General features: G+C 40.5%; 1 protein-coding gene across 3 annotated transcripts in view; it reads right to left on the bottom strand.

The window, feature by feature from the left end:
• C2H15orf41 (chromosome 2 C15orf41 homolog) overlaps positions 1–6,226 on the bottom strand; it is a 200,222-nt gene extending 193,996 nt beyond the window's left edge. The window contains exon 1 of one of the 3 annotated variants that reach the window (XM_021153861.1): positions 5,945–6,226. In XM_021153861.1, the coding sequence (XP_021009520.1) occupies positions 5,945–6,045 (101 nt within the window). In that variant the 5' untranslated portion in view covers positions 6,046–6,226. The remainder of the gene's footprint in view (positions 1–5,944) is intronic. The other 2 variants (XM_029473865.1, XM_029473866.1) reach the window with 2 other exon arrangements.
• Between the last annotated feature and the right edge of the window lie 7,549 nt (positions 6,227–13,775).

Below are 13,775 nucleotides of genomic sequence, written 5' to 3'. Positions count from 1 at the left end.
TGGCGGAAAATTCTGCGAATACCAGTGAATATCATGGCCTTACTGTAAGATTATTTCCCATAAAACTACAATAGTAGAAATAGTGGTCTGATGAAAACCTAACCACTATTAGGTAACTATAACTACTGAGCTTTGTTACAGACCCACTGATGGACGCTCAGGTCCCTGGGGGAACAGTAAAGGCGTGATGAGACACAAGATGTTTGTATGTTGTATCTCAAAGGCAGTCACTAAAAGGAGTAGTAGCAACCTTACCCTAGAGGCACTCAAGAGCCATAACCATACTGAAGTGCATGAAATTACATCCACAAGAAGAGATGTGACATCATATGCCCTGACTCTATGCTCTAAGAAGGTCATGCCATCTTTGGGGTTCGATTGCTGAAACTTCCAACCCTAAATCTATTAGAAGAAAGCAAAAAGCATACAGAGAGAGACTCTTTGGAAACAACTGATCAGTACTCTCTCTAGACATGTCAAAATCATGAAAGACAAACAGGAAATATCACATCCTGGAGAACTAGATGTGTTAAAACTAAGGGGCAATGTATGGTGCCAGAACAGGCCATTTGTGCATGTTGGGGGCAGGGAGGGGGGTAAGAACTGTGGAGTTCAATAAAAATCTGCAAGAGAACTGACTAAATCATGTTAAAGCTCATTTTGAATTCTGACAGTTGGTCCACTGGTCATGCAAAATGTTAACATTTACAGGAAAGGGCACAAGGTACTCTCTGGAATACTACAAATTTTCTTTAAGTTCAACTCATTTACAAATACATATAATATCTACGATAGAGTGTTTGTGCAGGAAAGCATATAACCGAACAGTTTGATTGGACTGGAAGTGTCTTCCTGAATCAGAAACCCAGGAGATAAAGTATAAAACATAGACATTTAATACAGCCCTGACAATAGCTTTCGGTACTAGACTCACACAGTACACCCGACCTGCTAAAGGCAGAAAGATTCACTACAATTAAATGGCAGAGAAGAAACAATAGAGTGAGGGTGGATTTCAAAATGTAAAGTATCAAAGCTCGCAAAGCTCTAGCTCCTCACAGTAAGTGGAGGATTATGGTATTTCTTAAACAATGCTGAGAACTGCACCCAGAGCCGATGCATGTGTGCTGGGGAAGTATTCCTGGCCTATATCCCTCAGGCTAAGGAGAGGATTCTAAGGACAGGTTAAAAAGGAGTGCCTAAAATCAATGAGGTGGCTTGAAATGACATAACTTTGCAATTTCAGCGGAAAAAAAAAAATCCCTAGGAAGTTGGGCTTCCCTCTGGAAGCATAAAATAAATAAAATTAACACTGGAGAGAACTTCCATGGATGCCTCTAAGCAGATCTCAAATGAACTGCAACTGGGAAGACTACACATGGAAAGTGGGGGCATGGTAGCCTTTAGTCCCAGCACTCCAGAGGCTAAGGTCAGCCAGCCACCCTGGTCTGCAAGGTGAGTTCAAGGACAGCCAGGGAAATTTTGTCTAAACAAACAAACAAACAAACAAACAGAATTTAAAGATGAGCCAGGAGTGATGGCACATAAGCGTTTAATCCTAGCCTGATCAACAAAGTGAGAGCTGGAGGGATAAAACAAAGGAGCCAGGTGTGGTGGTGCACACCTTTAATCTCTGTACTTGGGAAGTAGGTCTCTATGAGTTCAAGGTCAGGCTAGTCTATACAATGAGTTTTAGAACAGTCAGGGTTTTATATAGAAAGACTCTATCTCAAAAGTCTGAAATACAAAAACAAAAACAAAGGAAAAAAAGCATAAATTGAAATTTAAGGGAGTTAAAATCAGAATACTTAAAAGCAAACTAGAAAATATCTACAACAAAAAAAGACAAAGAAATCAACATCGTTAACATGAGCACATCCAACCAATAATAATTTCATAAAAACAAATACTCCCACAGAAAGGCAGGCACAGAACAGTTAAGTGGCTCCATTAATGTAAAAGGAAAATTAAACAAACAAAAACTATACATATCTTATAACTTATTGTAATTTTAAACACACTAGGTGCAGTTATAGCCCAAAGATATACTACTGTTCTTGCTTGGATGAAAACTTTGATTTGATCCTGAGAAATGGAAAAAAAAAAAAAAAGAAGCTAATATAAACTCAAATTATCAGAAGTCATTCTTAATGCAACACAGTAAAGATTAAATAATGACTGTTCAATGCCAGCAAAAGTTGCAGAGACAGATATTCCTATGTTCTGCAGGTGAAAAAATAGCAGTCTTCTTGGAAGTCACTTTTCCATACCCATCAACAGCCTTCAGAAATAAATATGCATTGATCTGAAACAGTCAGTGGTTATGTTCAGTGTAACCAATGGCCTCCTGGAGTCCCCAAGTCCCTCTCAGGGTCTACAAGGTCAAAGCTTTTTTTTTTTTAACAAAAATTATAAATTATTACTTTTCTTTCTATTCTATTGATATTTGTGCCTATTGTATACTACAGTAGATAAATTTCCAACTCTTCACTTTCCCCTTTCCATCCCCTTCCAGCTACCCTCCCTGGAGTCCCTCCAATAACCCAACGCTCACTCAAGTTGATAGATTCTTTAACTTACACCCAACCACAAACTGAGGCCGGGGCACTACGGCCATATTCCAAGTCACGTTCACTCAGCTTAAAAAAGTAAAATGGCTATTTCACTTTAGAATAGGCACTAATCTGTCATATTAAACCACATCCTCTTAGAATTCTGTATGCTGAATTTAGACGTCAATACAAAGACCATTTAGCAAGACAGTGTGGTACCTCTGTGGAGGAACTCACCTGAAGGAGAGCTGAGCTAGCCATTCTTTCCCAGGGAATACAATTCTTACTTGAATAAACAATGAATGAAATATGATTATTTAGATTTCGGTATCTGGCAGACGTTTTTCAGATACAAATGACGTGAGCCTGTCATTTCAAGGAAAACAACTAATAGCAAGTGTTACCAATGGTAACATTTGAGCTTCCAAGGGAAAATTCTAATATTAGAAAGCTCATATCCATCACTATAGCTTGACAGCTTCAAATCTTACACACTTCTAATGAGATCACTGATGAGATTAGCAAATGTGATTTTTTTTTTCATACAATAGAATGAAAGGTGACAACATTTTGAAGGTTTGTATGGTTCAAATCAATACTGCATAGGTAAAAGACTCACTAACTTTCAAAACAGGCCACTGGGTTACAATGCAAGAAGGTGACAAGCAGTTGATGAGTTTCCTATCCCACGTTACAGTCAGCCTTCAAGAAACTAGCATTTGTTAGGTTTTGTGTAATAAAAACACAACAGTGGTTTTTGTTTTTTTTTTTTTAATCCACAGTATCTAAAAAGCCTATTAAGTTACTTTTTTCTTTTGCAACTACCTATGAGTTCCTTAGGATTTTTCCTGTCTTTTTCTCTGATAATGTATCTGTGTCTCTGACCACGGGCCTGCGGGTACACTCATGCATGCATGTACATTTGGTGGCACATCTGATATCTTCTCCTATGGCTCTCCATATTTTTTAAGACATGGCCTCTCCATGACCTACCTAGTCGCTGCCAGGGCTTCCATTGCAGTCGATCGGGTGTGTCACAGCAATGGCCCGTGTTAGTTTGCTTTCTATTGCTACAATAAAACACTAGGACCAAAGAAGCAACTAGGGGTGGAAAGGGTTTATCTCAGCTTACAGTTGCAGATCATCACAAAGGAACGTTAGAGCAGCAACCTATAAACAGAACTGAAGCAGAAACCACGGAGGGACAATGCTTACTGGCTTGCTCTCCATGGTTTGCTCAATCTGTTTTCTTACACATTGCAAGACCACCAAGGGGTGGCTGGACCCTCTCATATCAATCACCAATCAAGGAAAGATACCCCATGGAGAGAGACAGGAGAGAGGCTCAGAAGGCCAGGAAAGTCAATAGAAATCTGCAGCTGCCCCAGGGGTAAGGATGGATGTGGGTGTGGGTGGAGGTGGAGAATCTAGGAAGTCCAAGAGACATGGAATGGGGGAGGCTCCCAGAAGTCAAAGCATGTGACCTTGACCAAACTGCTAAACAGAGGAGACATGGAACCTGAAGAGGTTCCCTCCTACAGGATCCAAATTCAGGCCCCTCATGCTTGCATAGCAAGCACTTTCCTCAGTGAGCCATTTTTCCAGTCCCTCCTCTTATCAGCAATATATGACAACTAGTTAAAAACAAAAATAGGTGCAGCTTCTTGTAGTTAAGTCAGATCTTAAAGAAATTTGCAAAAGTATATTACCGTGTCTCAACCATTTTTGGAATTATGACTATTATAGATACAATGTCAACAAGTAATATACTTACTATTATTCAAAACAAATTTAGTAGTATTTTATTTAATTTCTCAGCTTTAATTTAAATTTTAGTAAACACTCTAGGATATAACTATACATATAACTATACATATGAACACACACACACACACACATATATATATTTTAATGGTGGGGCTGGTGAAATAGTTTCGTAGATCAAAGCACTTGCCAAAAAGCTTGCCTACATGAGTTCCACTGCCAGACCCATTTGATGGAAGGAGAGAAACAACTCCAAATTTTCTTCTGACGTCCACACACACCTTGACACATATGGATCCCAATACACACATATACAATAATGTTCTTTTGAAAATAGCAATATGTGCCCATAATGATAGCAATGTATCAAAAAAGCTCCAAAACCCCCTAGCAATGTATACACATATAAAACATTCCATATACTATATAACATACATGTGATAATATACCTACATCTTATACCTTTTCCCCCTGGATGGTCAGTCACCACTCACTTTAGAAAGAATGCAAAAAAACTAATGATAATAATTAAATTCCAACTTGTCAACTGTGCTCTTGAACAGGAACTATGATAAGTCCCCTAGCTACAAAGTCCTTAAGTATGGACAATATTGGAAGGAGAGCCTTTCTCTTTAGAGTCTAGGAAAATTAGTCTACTAAATATGAGGTCATGAAAGATATGCTTCAATTTGTATTGATACCTACTATCCAATAATTTGTCTTTCTCAATGAAATCTCTCTGGTGATGCATGGTCAAAGGCTATGTGTTATTGATAGGAAAGCTCTCCATTAGGCGTAACTATGCTCAATGTCATGTTTTGAATAAAAAAATATACAAAACGTTCTGTATTATTTAACACATTAATTATGATGACCTAGTTGTTTTGAACAGGTATTCAAGTAATGATTGGGTCTCAGTTTTTACATCTTGTAAATGGAAAAATCTATGTTATATAATCTCTAAGAGACCTTTCCTAACAGGTGGGAAAAATCCTAAAATCCCACAACAAAGTGAAAAGTATGAAACCCATGGGGAATACGTATGCACACAATGAGAAACCTTCAGACCTTGAGATCCAAATGACCAGACTCAAGAGTGTGACCCCCTAATGTCCTCAACTCTATAAAGAATCTTTTCATTGCACAGCCAACAAGACAAGGCCCCCTTTGGGCCTGGGCCCTCTTGCTACCAGTGGCAATCCGAAAGGGTCCTGTTCACTCTAGGTCTACCGTCTCTAAGTGTCTATGTCAAGTTGGCAGCACCCCAGTGCGATGAACCGCCAATTCACGGTTTTTTTTTACTTTGCAAAGATCCCATTACCAATTATTTACTGCTAGTATCTGTGTATTAACCACTGGTCATCTATGAAGCACCTACTTAATATGTGTACACTTTCATACCCGCATCTGTTGACTTGGATTCAACTCCCAAGGCCTGGAGTGGCTTCAGGAGCCTCAGGCATTAAATGTTTTGTATGGTAGGCAGGTGAAGGGAGAGAGCATTCTCGTGATCTTCGACCTAACTCTGTTCCTCCCATTTGTGTGTGACACGTGGCTTCTATGACTGCCAGGGTGGCGGGAACTGGGGTGCAGGTAAAATGCTGTGAGAATTGGAGATGGGGACTTACCTGGGGAACCTCTGCTTCAGCTTCCTCAGGCTCTGCCTAGTGGGCGGTACAGACACTAGGCACTGGGCTATCTCCTCGTACTGGGCTTTGGTTAGTATCATATTGGGCCCAAGGAAAAATCACCCTTGGGCTCGTGCAGGCTTAGTGCCTAGAAGCTAGGGAAGGGCAGAGCGCGGTACGACCCTGGGCCCTCCACTTATTTAGCTATCCCTTATGCCCCCAAAGCACACCCCCTAGCTGCACCGCGGGGCGGAGACACGCAGCGTCCCAGGTTTCACCTCCGCGGGAGAGGCGGGCTGTAGAACTATTTGCGCTCGCAGAGTGTACTGAGCAGCCGCAGTAAGCCGGGCCGAAGGCAACTAGCCGCCATCTTGGGTAAGGGCAAAGCAACCAGGAAGTGGCGGCTGCGGACCGAATTCTTTTTGCATCTTTAGGGGCAGGTGTCCCCAGTAACACCTCCCTGAGATCGGAATCCAGACACTCATTGAAGACACTCTGCCAGCTGCGAGAAACACAGACTGCCCGTTTCACAGTTCTCGGACTGGGGATGCTTCTCGAGCCTGGAGTTAGAACCCGGAAGTGCTCTGGCGGAGCGCGGGATTTGAATGTGGTTTTTTTTTCAGACACGCCCAGTTCTGCCGCTCTGAGCAGATGGCCTGCAAAGGAGCAAGGTGAGCAGAAGCTAAATAGCGAACAGCATCTCTGCTAACCAGCGGTTTGGCCTGTGCTGGGAAAGTTATTCAGCCACTCTCGTGGAAGGCAATGCTGGTTTTGTTCAGAACTTAAATTCTCTAGTGGAAAGCAATGCTGGTTTTGTTGAGAAATTCTGCATCTTAAAACAACTGGCAGTAGAATGAATGTCAGTTTCACTCCCTCATACATAAAGACGTATATTCCTGGCCCCCACAATAGTGGGTGCCCAATAATGTGTAGAAATACGAACTTCTGAGTTAATATATTAGAGCATCAGCCCCTCTAATTCTTTGTTTTGTTTTGTTTTTTGAAACCTTTGTTTCTAAGATGGGTGTATGATATGTGTTCTCTCCCATTTTGAGCAAAGGGAAGAAAATCTGCTTAGGTTTTAGCACATTTAAACGGTTTACTGCTTTTATTTGGTGTAAAGTGTAAGTTGGAAGGTTGGCCTAGGTAAGACCCCATTGATAAATTCTTTAGTTCATCAAAGCGTCAATTACTTTATCTATAAAAATGTGTAATTCATGAGGCTGGTTTTAAGACTAAATAAGGTAGTATAGAGCCAAGTTAGGGAGTCACCGTAGATGTCAGTCAACAGATGAAAGAATAAACAAAATGTGGTTTAGAAACACAGTTTTAAAGATGAAAATCATGACTACTTCTGGAAAAAGGACTCAAACCAATATCGTTTGCTTCCTCTCACTTGTGGCTCTTCAGTTTTACATAGATCACAGGTACATACACATTTACATACAAACACATATACAAGAAAGAACGCAGAGAAATACTGAGAAAGCAATAAGACTGGGGGAGTGTGTGGACATAAACATGAAAGAATTTATACTTGTGAAATCAGCACTATGTCCAATGACCATCTGTCAATAAAAACAATAAGATAGTACAAGAGACATTTATTTAGCATAGCATTCAGCAGACATTATTTACGTAACTTAGGTTATAAAGTTGCTTAAGTAAACTGGGTAGGATGTTTACTAGATAGTGCTTTGTTGGTATTCCTGTAAGGACTCCCTTAATCCCAGTAACTTCCTCTGGCGCAGGTTCTATCCCCATTATTGCTCCGTCCTTCCTTTGTTCAGAGTGAACAAAGGCATAAAAGGTCAAGGAACTTCCCTGAGGTCATGAGAACAAGTCAATAGCCAGAGTGGGATTTAAGTGAAAATTGGTATGCTGTGTTGCTGCCTCTCAACAATGCGTTATCACTTCATCTCCTAGTCACTCTCCTAAACCCAAAGGGTACAGTTTTCTGTTTGTTGTTTTTTTTTTTTTTTAAGTAACTACTCTAATTAAAAAAAAAAAAAAAATACAAGGGGCTCTTTTTCCCCCTCTAGTTTTCACTATATTTTCTTGACAGTTTTCAAAGTTCAGGACCAACAGTGGTCCCTGAATTGAGCAAGCGCTGCGAGTTTCTAGATCTTTACCTCAGAAAGTTTCCTTCCCATATGCTTTACATCTAGATCTGGTTGTGTGACATTAGCGCATAACCGTTATTTATGGCAGCAGAGCCTGGAGTTGCCACCTGGTTAGTTTGTTGCTGACCCTGCCGTGACTTGCGCAGGAAAGCTGACTGACGAGAAGCAGACAGCACTTGGCTCCCCATCCCTCTCCCCTTCACAGCTTCACTCCCTCCAGTTCACAGCCATCGGGGATTTTATAGAAAACATCAGTTCAAGGATGTTTGCGCTAGTTGTTTTTATAGCAACCCGCTTCTCCCTGGCTTTTGTCCTGCCCTTGCCCTCACAACCCTTACGGAAAAGGCCAGGTTTCTTTTCTTGTTTTTATTTTGAACATGCTGGCAGCCTACTATTTTAACTCAAATCTGGTCGTTGTTTATAAAGTTAGTCCTGGGAGAAGCAGAGTGTTCTGTGCTGCTTTCATCTGCAGTGACGTATTAGGTACAAAATAAGAGCTGGGCGGAGCTGTTCTGCTGTGACTTAATTGGTTTTTTTTTCCCCCTCCTAACAGAAATGCTTGCACTTGGCTGAGTATACACTTGAGGCCCCCTTTCTTCCTGCTTCTGCCCACTTTGTGCTCATCCCTCATCACCCACTTCCTGGATGGTACGAACGTTGAACATTTTAATAGAGGGATGGAGTGTGGATGGGAGGCATGTGGTCGTTTCAGTAAAGGCACTGATACAAAGGGTTAAAATTAAGAATGAGCAGAGTTACATGGCTGGGGAAATTATTCCCACTGTAGCAGAGTTCTAAGCAGAGTAAGGAGTTCGCGGCCTTGGAAAGACTCAGCCATATTTTCAAATAGCCTACCAAATCTAACGCAAGCTTTTAAAGCCATGATCACACTACTTTTATTGTATTGAAAACTCTGATGCTCTTCATAGGGACTCTGTCAACATTTACACTGACCATTTTAAAGTCAGTGAAGTCTACTAACTGAACATGTGGAAAGAAGAAGGCTAATTTTTTGAGAGTCTGTTATGGGCATTTATCATTCCACTGATACCTTATGTCACTGAATCTCGGCAGTTACACTGTCCAGTAAAGCTGCTGGCTTATATATTGGAAACTGAAGTCAAATAATAATGATGATGATGATGATGATGGTGATGCTGCTGCTGATGGGGCAGGTTGGAGAGATGGCTTATCAGTTGGAAAGATGGCTTATCCCTGAAGAGCACTTGCTGCTCTTGCAGAAGACCCAGGTTTGGTTAGTGGCACTTGCATGGTATCTCACAACCAACTCTAGTTCTGGGGATCCAATGTCATCTTCTGACCTCCATGAGCACCAAGCAGACGTATGATCCATATACATACATGTGAGCAGAACACTTATACACATAAAATAAACCTAAAAAACAATTAAAGTCTGCTTACCTGGAATGTTTCGTTACTAAATTGTAAAACGGTGGCTGATCTGACTATGAGATATTATGTCGTCTCGTTTTTTGAACCAAAGCTTAAATCACCTTTCAGCGAGTAGTCATTTTATCCTAATCTCAAAACAATAAAAAAAAAATCTTCTGATTATCAGTGAAGATGAAACAACTGCTGTGGAGATGGGAGGCAACTACTCAACTCAATAACTGAAGAATAAAGGCTGGGTGGTGGGGGCACACGCCTTTAATCCCAGCTCTTGGGAGGCAGAGGCAGGCGAATTTCTGAGTTCAAGGCCAGCCTGGTCTACAGAGTGAGTTCCAGGACAGCCTGAGCTACACAGAGAAACCCTGTCTCGAAAAAAAACAAAAGAAAAAAGAAAAAAAAATGAAGAAAAAATGGAAAAGAAAATATACAGAAAGACAAACCAACTGTAAACAGATCGGGATGAGTGTATGTCTGTATGAAGTCAGTGGGGGGAAGGTCTGTAATCAGTGGTCTAATTCCAGAGGAATGTCCATGGGACTTTCACCCAGATCCACTACACACCGAAACTGCCACATCTTCCGGCAGTTCAGTGTGGCATCTCTTTGGGTCTTTGTTGTAAAAAACAACAACAACAACAAAAAAAAACACTTAGCAAAGGTAAAGACTATAAGTGGTTTCTATTAACTTACTGTGCCACATTTTAGAAGAGAATTTCTCAAATTATCCATGTTAAACCACCTCTTTTCTTCCCATTAATTGTGGACAAATTATTAAAATAAGATCAAAAGTGAATTACTGAAAAGTGAAATATAAAAAGATAGAGACACGCTGGCAAGTTTGTTAATAAGGGACTCAGTCAAGCGCCATAACTCTTTGCAGCCTTTAATGTTTGCTATATTTAGATAAGAGACCAAACCTTTTGGGTTCAGACTCCATCTTAGAAGACCTGACAAAGGTTGAACTCAAGTAAACTAACTGGCTAATACCTCACACCAGTTTCTAGGCTACCCCACCCTTCAACAAGACCTGTGTCTACCAGTTTTCAGGTTACTTCCCAACAAAACTTGCATCTAGCACCAGTGTCCGGGTTATTCCCTAACAAATTTGCCTCTGACACTTCACTTCCTAACAACCACCAATCAGGAGAAAAGCTGAAGTTAAGTTTATGGTTTGTCTCCTGGAACCAGCCAATTATGTTAAAGGCCATAATGTACCCCCCCCCCACCGCCAGATGTGTAGCAGGCTAGATACCCCCTTCTTGCCTCTATAAATGCTTGTCTGAAACTAAGCTCAGGGTGCCTCCTTTCTGCTGTATCAGGGTTGGGTGGGGAGCCCAAGCTGGAGCTTGAATCAAGGGCCCCTAATGCGATTGCATCGAATGGGCTCCTTGGCAGTGTTTTGGGGGTTCATGGCACAACACAGATATGTAACAAGACGTTTGACAACCATTGCCCACTTACAGACCACATTTCAAGCACCATTGTGTCTCTTCTAGTCAATATGGAAAACCACATAAGTTCAACCAGAGTACTAACTGCAGGATCTAGGACATCATGCTTTCCGTGAACTCTTAGGAATAAAACATGTTCCTTTTAGACCTCTGTGTAATGACCATCATCGTTCGCTATTAACATCATTGTTCCACTGCATTTCATTCTTCCCCGGTGTCAGAGAAGTCAACAGTGCTAAATCTTTACTGAATAAGTAATTTTTATCCATGTGGGCCAGGGACATCATTGAGAAGTGCAGCACTTGCTTAGCATGCCCAAGACCATATACACATAAATAAATGTGTACCCTATGAAAATAATGGCATCTGTTTGCATAGCTCAAAGCCTCAATTCTTCTTTAGACTATAAGTTCACCAAATCATGTCTATATACCTTTTCTATTCTGAATCATAGTCCACCTGCATGGGTGGATGGCAAGGCCATGAGTTGGCATTTGCACATTCACCATCACCATATTTGAGGAGGATAGAGAACAAAGGTGGTGTTTTTGCAGAGACGACTCCTCTAGAGTGTTTGTGTTATAACAGAGGGAGGTACATGAATGCGTGTGCTGGGGAAAGACCGGAGCCTCTTAGACATGTCCACAAGCTCATCAGGGGCCTGCAGATCATTCACAGGCAATTTGTGTCCCCTTTTCCTGCAAGACCAAACCTTACATGTAATTTCTGCAGTTGTCAATCACTTTTCTTGTCCCCAAGACCGTTCTGCAAGAATACATCATGTTCTGAGGCCGCTCTCCCATTTATATATTCAGAAACTGAAAGGAGCAGGGCTGGCTGAGGGCTTCCACTCAGGTAGAAGGAAGAGGAATGAGAGGCAGGAAATCATCTTCCCCTAATAAGCACTCTTTCAATGTAAGCTCGGATCGGAAGAATATGTCAGGTAGAGATTAGCGCTAAGACTTTTCATTTAAAACATTACCCTCTCTTGCCATCCTACTAAGTTAGACTTTCAAAAGAGAAGGTAAGATGCCAGTCAAGATTTATAACCCATTCTTTCTCTGTGATTGAAAGGTAAGAAAAGGAATTTCTTCCTAGGTAAGAATAGCAGTTCTAATAATAATAGGCACCGCTCTGTTAAGAAAATGAAAAGTACATTATATCATTATCTGATGTATTTTTTTACAGAATCTATAACTTGTATAATTATTCTTATTTGATATGTATGGAAATTAGGGCACAAAATGGCTTGCAAATTCAACCAGTTTTTTAGATTTATATTTTTTCAAATACGAACTTATATAGGACTCTTAAAAACAAATCAGCTCCTTCTCTTAGAATCAGCAAAAATATAAATTTTTTTTCATAGCCAAAAATACAAGCTCAGATGTTCTGAAACTTTCCTAATCTCAGCACTTGAAAATCTGCCACTGGCCTCACTGATGTCAATCTTCTGCTTGGTTTTTACTCTTTTTCTTTACTAGACACAATCAGACTATAAACATAACTTGAGTGCAGTTCCAAATAATTTACATTGTTACATTGAGAGCAAGATATCCTTAGGAACGCTTGGTAACTGACCTTTGCCTCCTACGAGGAGCAGAGTAGTGGGTGTCTGAGGGTAGAAGACAGACGTCCTCCAGCTAGCCCTTGGCATGGCTGCATGAAGCTAAGGCATTCCTCTGCTTCAGCACCAGTTGTCATTCTGTGAGGGAACGATGTTATACATGTTCTGACCAAGACAGAGATTTTAGTAACTCACGGAGAACTTTCCTGGACATTCCGTTCCCAGAGCCGTGACTGACAAGTGTCACTGAGCCTCCTACCTTTGTATGTGTTCTGACAGTCAGCTTGTCGACAGAGGTTTGGTTCTTTAGCATGACAAGGGCACATATCTGGACATCCAGGTTCATCATAGTCATTGGTGCAGGGAGCAAGTGTTTTGCATTGCTAAGTGAACAGTCACTCTGGATGCCAATCTTCATGCCAGAGAGCTTGGGTTTCCATTTCTCTTTCAAGCCTGCTTAAAGGCTTAAGTTAGTATAGGGATGAAAAAGAACTTAAGGTTATGGTGTGAGCAGGGAGTGGGAGAAGTGAGACCTTTGAGAACACTTAAGCTCTCCACATACTGACAGCCTCACAAATGTATACAAAGCTAGTTCTACAAAGTGATGCTTGAACTATTTGCACAGACTGGATTTAGAAACACAAATGCAAGTTATATCAAATCCCCTTAATTAAATATAGTCATAAAAATTGATTCTTCATTAATTTATTCATTCACTCATCATTTACTGAGAGATACCACATTCCAGGAATTGTTCTAAACCATGTGTATTAGCAATGCACAGGACTGACCATAGTTTTGTGTCAAAATTTACATTCTACAACAAACAAGATTTTGTTTATCAAAAGATTACTTGCTTCATGTTTCTATTCAACATAAGCTAGAGAGAGGGAAGATGATAGAATGAATCCCTCAGCCCTATGTGAATCCTGCACTAAAGACAGAAGAGTGCTAACCAGCCTTTATTAGATAAACTAAGTGGAGATTTAAATGATTGACTTATTAAATCCTGAAACATGAATGATACAAGTAATTATTCTTCCTATTGTTAGGAATTACATACTGAAGTGTGTATAGTAAAAGATCTATGGTATAGTTAGACTACTTTAGTGATCCAGAAAAGCATACCAAAATAAGGCAATGACAGAGTTGTTGACACCTCAAGTATAGTAAAATGTCAGCAGTAGGGGACTCTAAAGGATATACATGGCCACTTTGTATTTTTTATTTTGTATGGTTTTTATTTTGCAACAGTCTGTTAAGTTTGAGACTAGTTCTAAG

The sequence above is a fragment of the Mus caroli genome, chromosome 2 (assembly GCF_900094665.2).
Source record: "Mus caroli chromosome 2, CAROLI_EIJ_v1.1, whole genome shotgun sequence".
NCBI lineage: Eukaryota > Metazoa > Chordata > Mammalia > Rodentia > Muridae > Mus > Mus caroli.
This window is presented reverse-complemented; position numbering and strand designations above follow the sequence as displayed.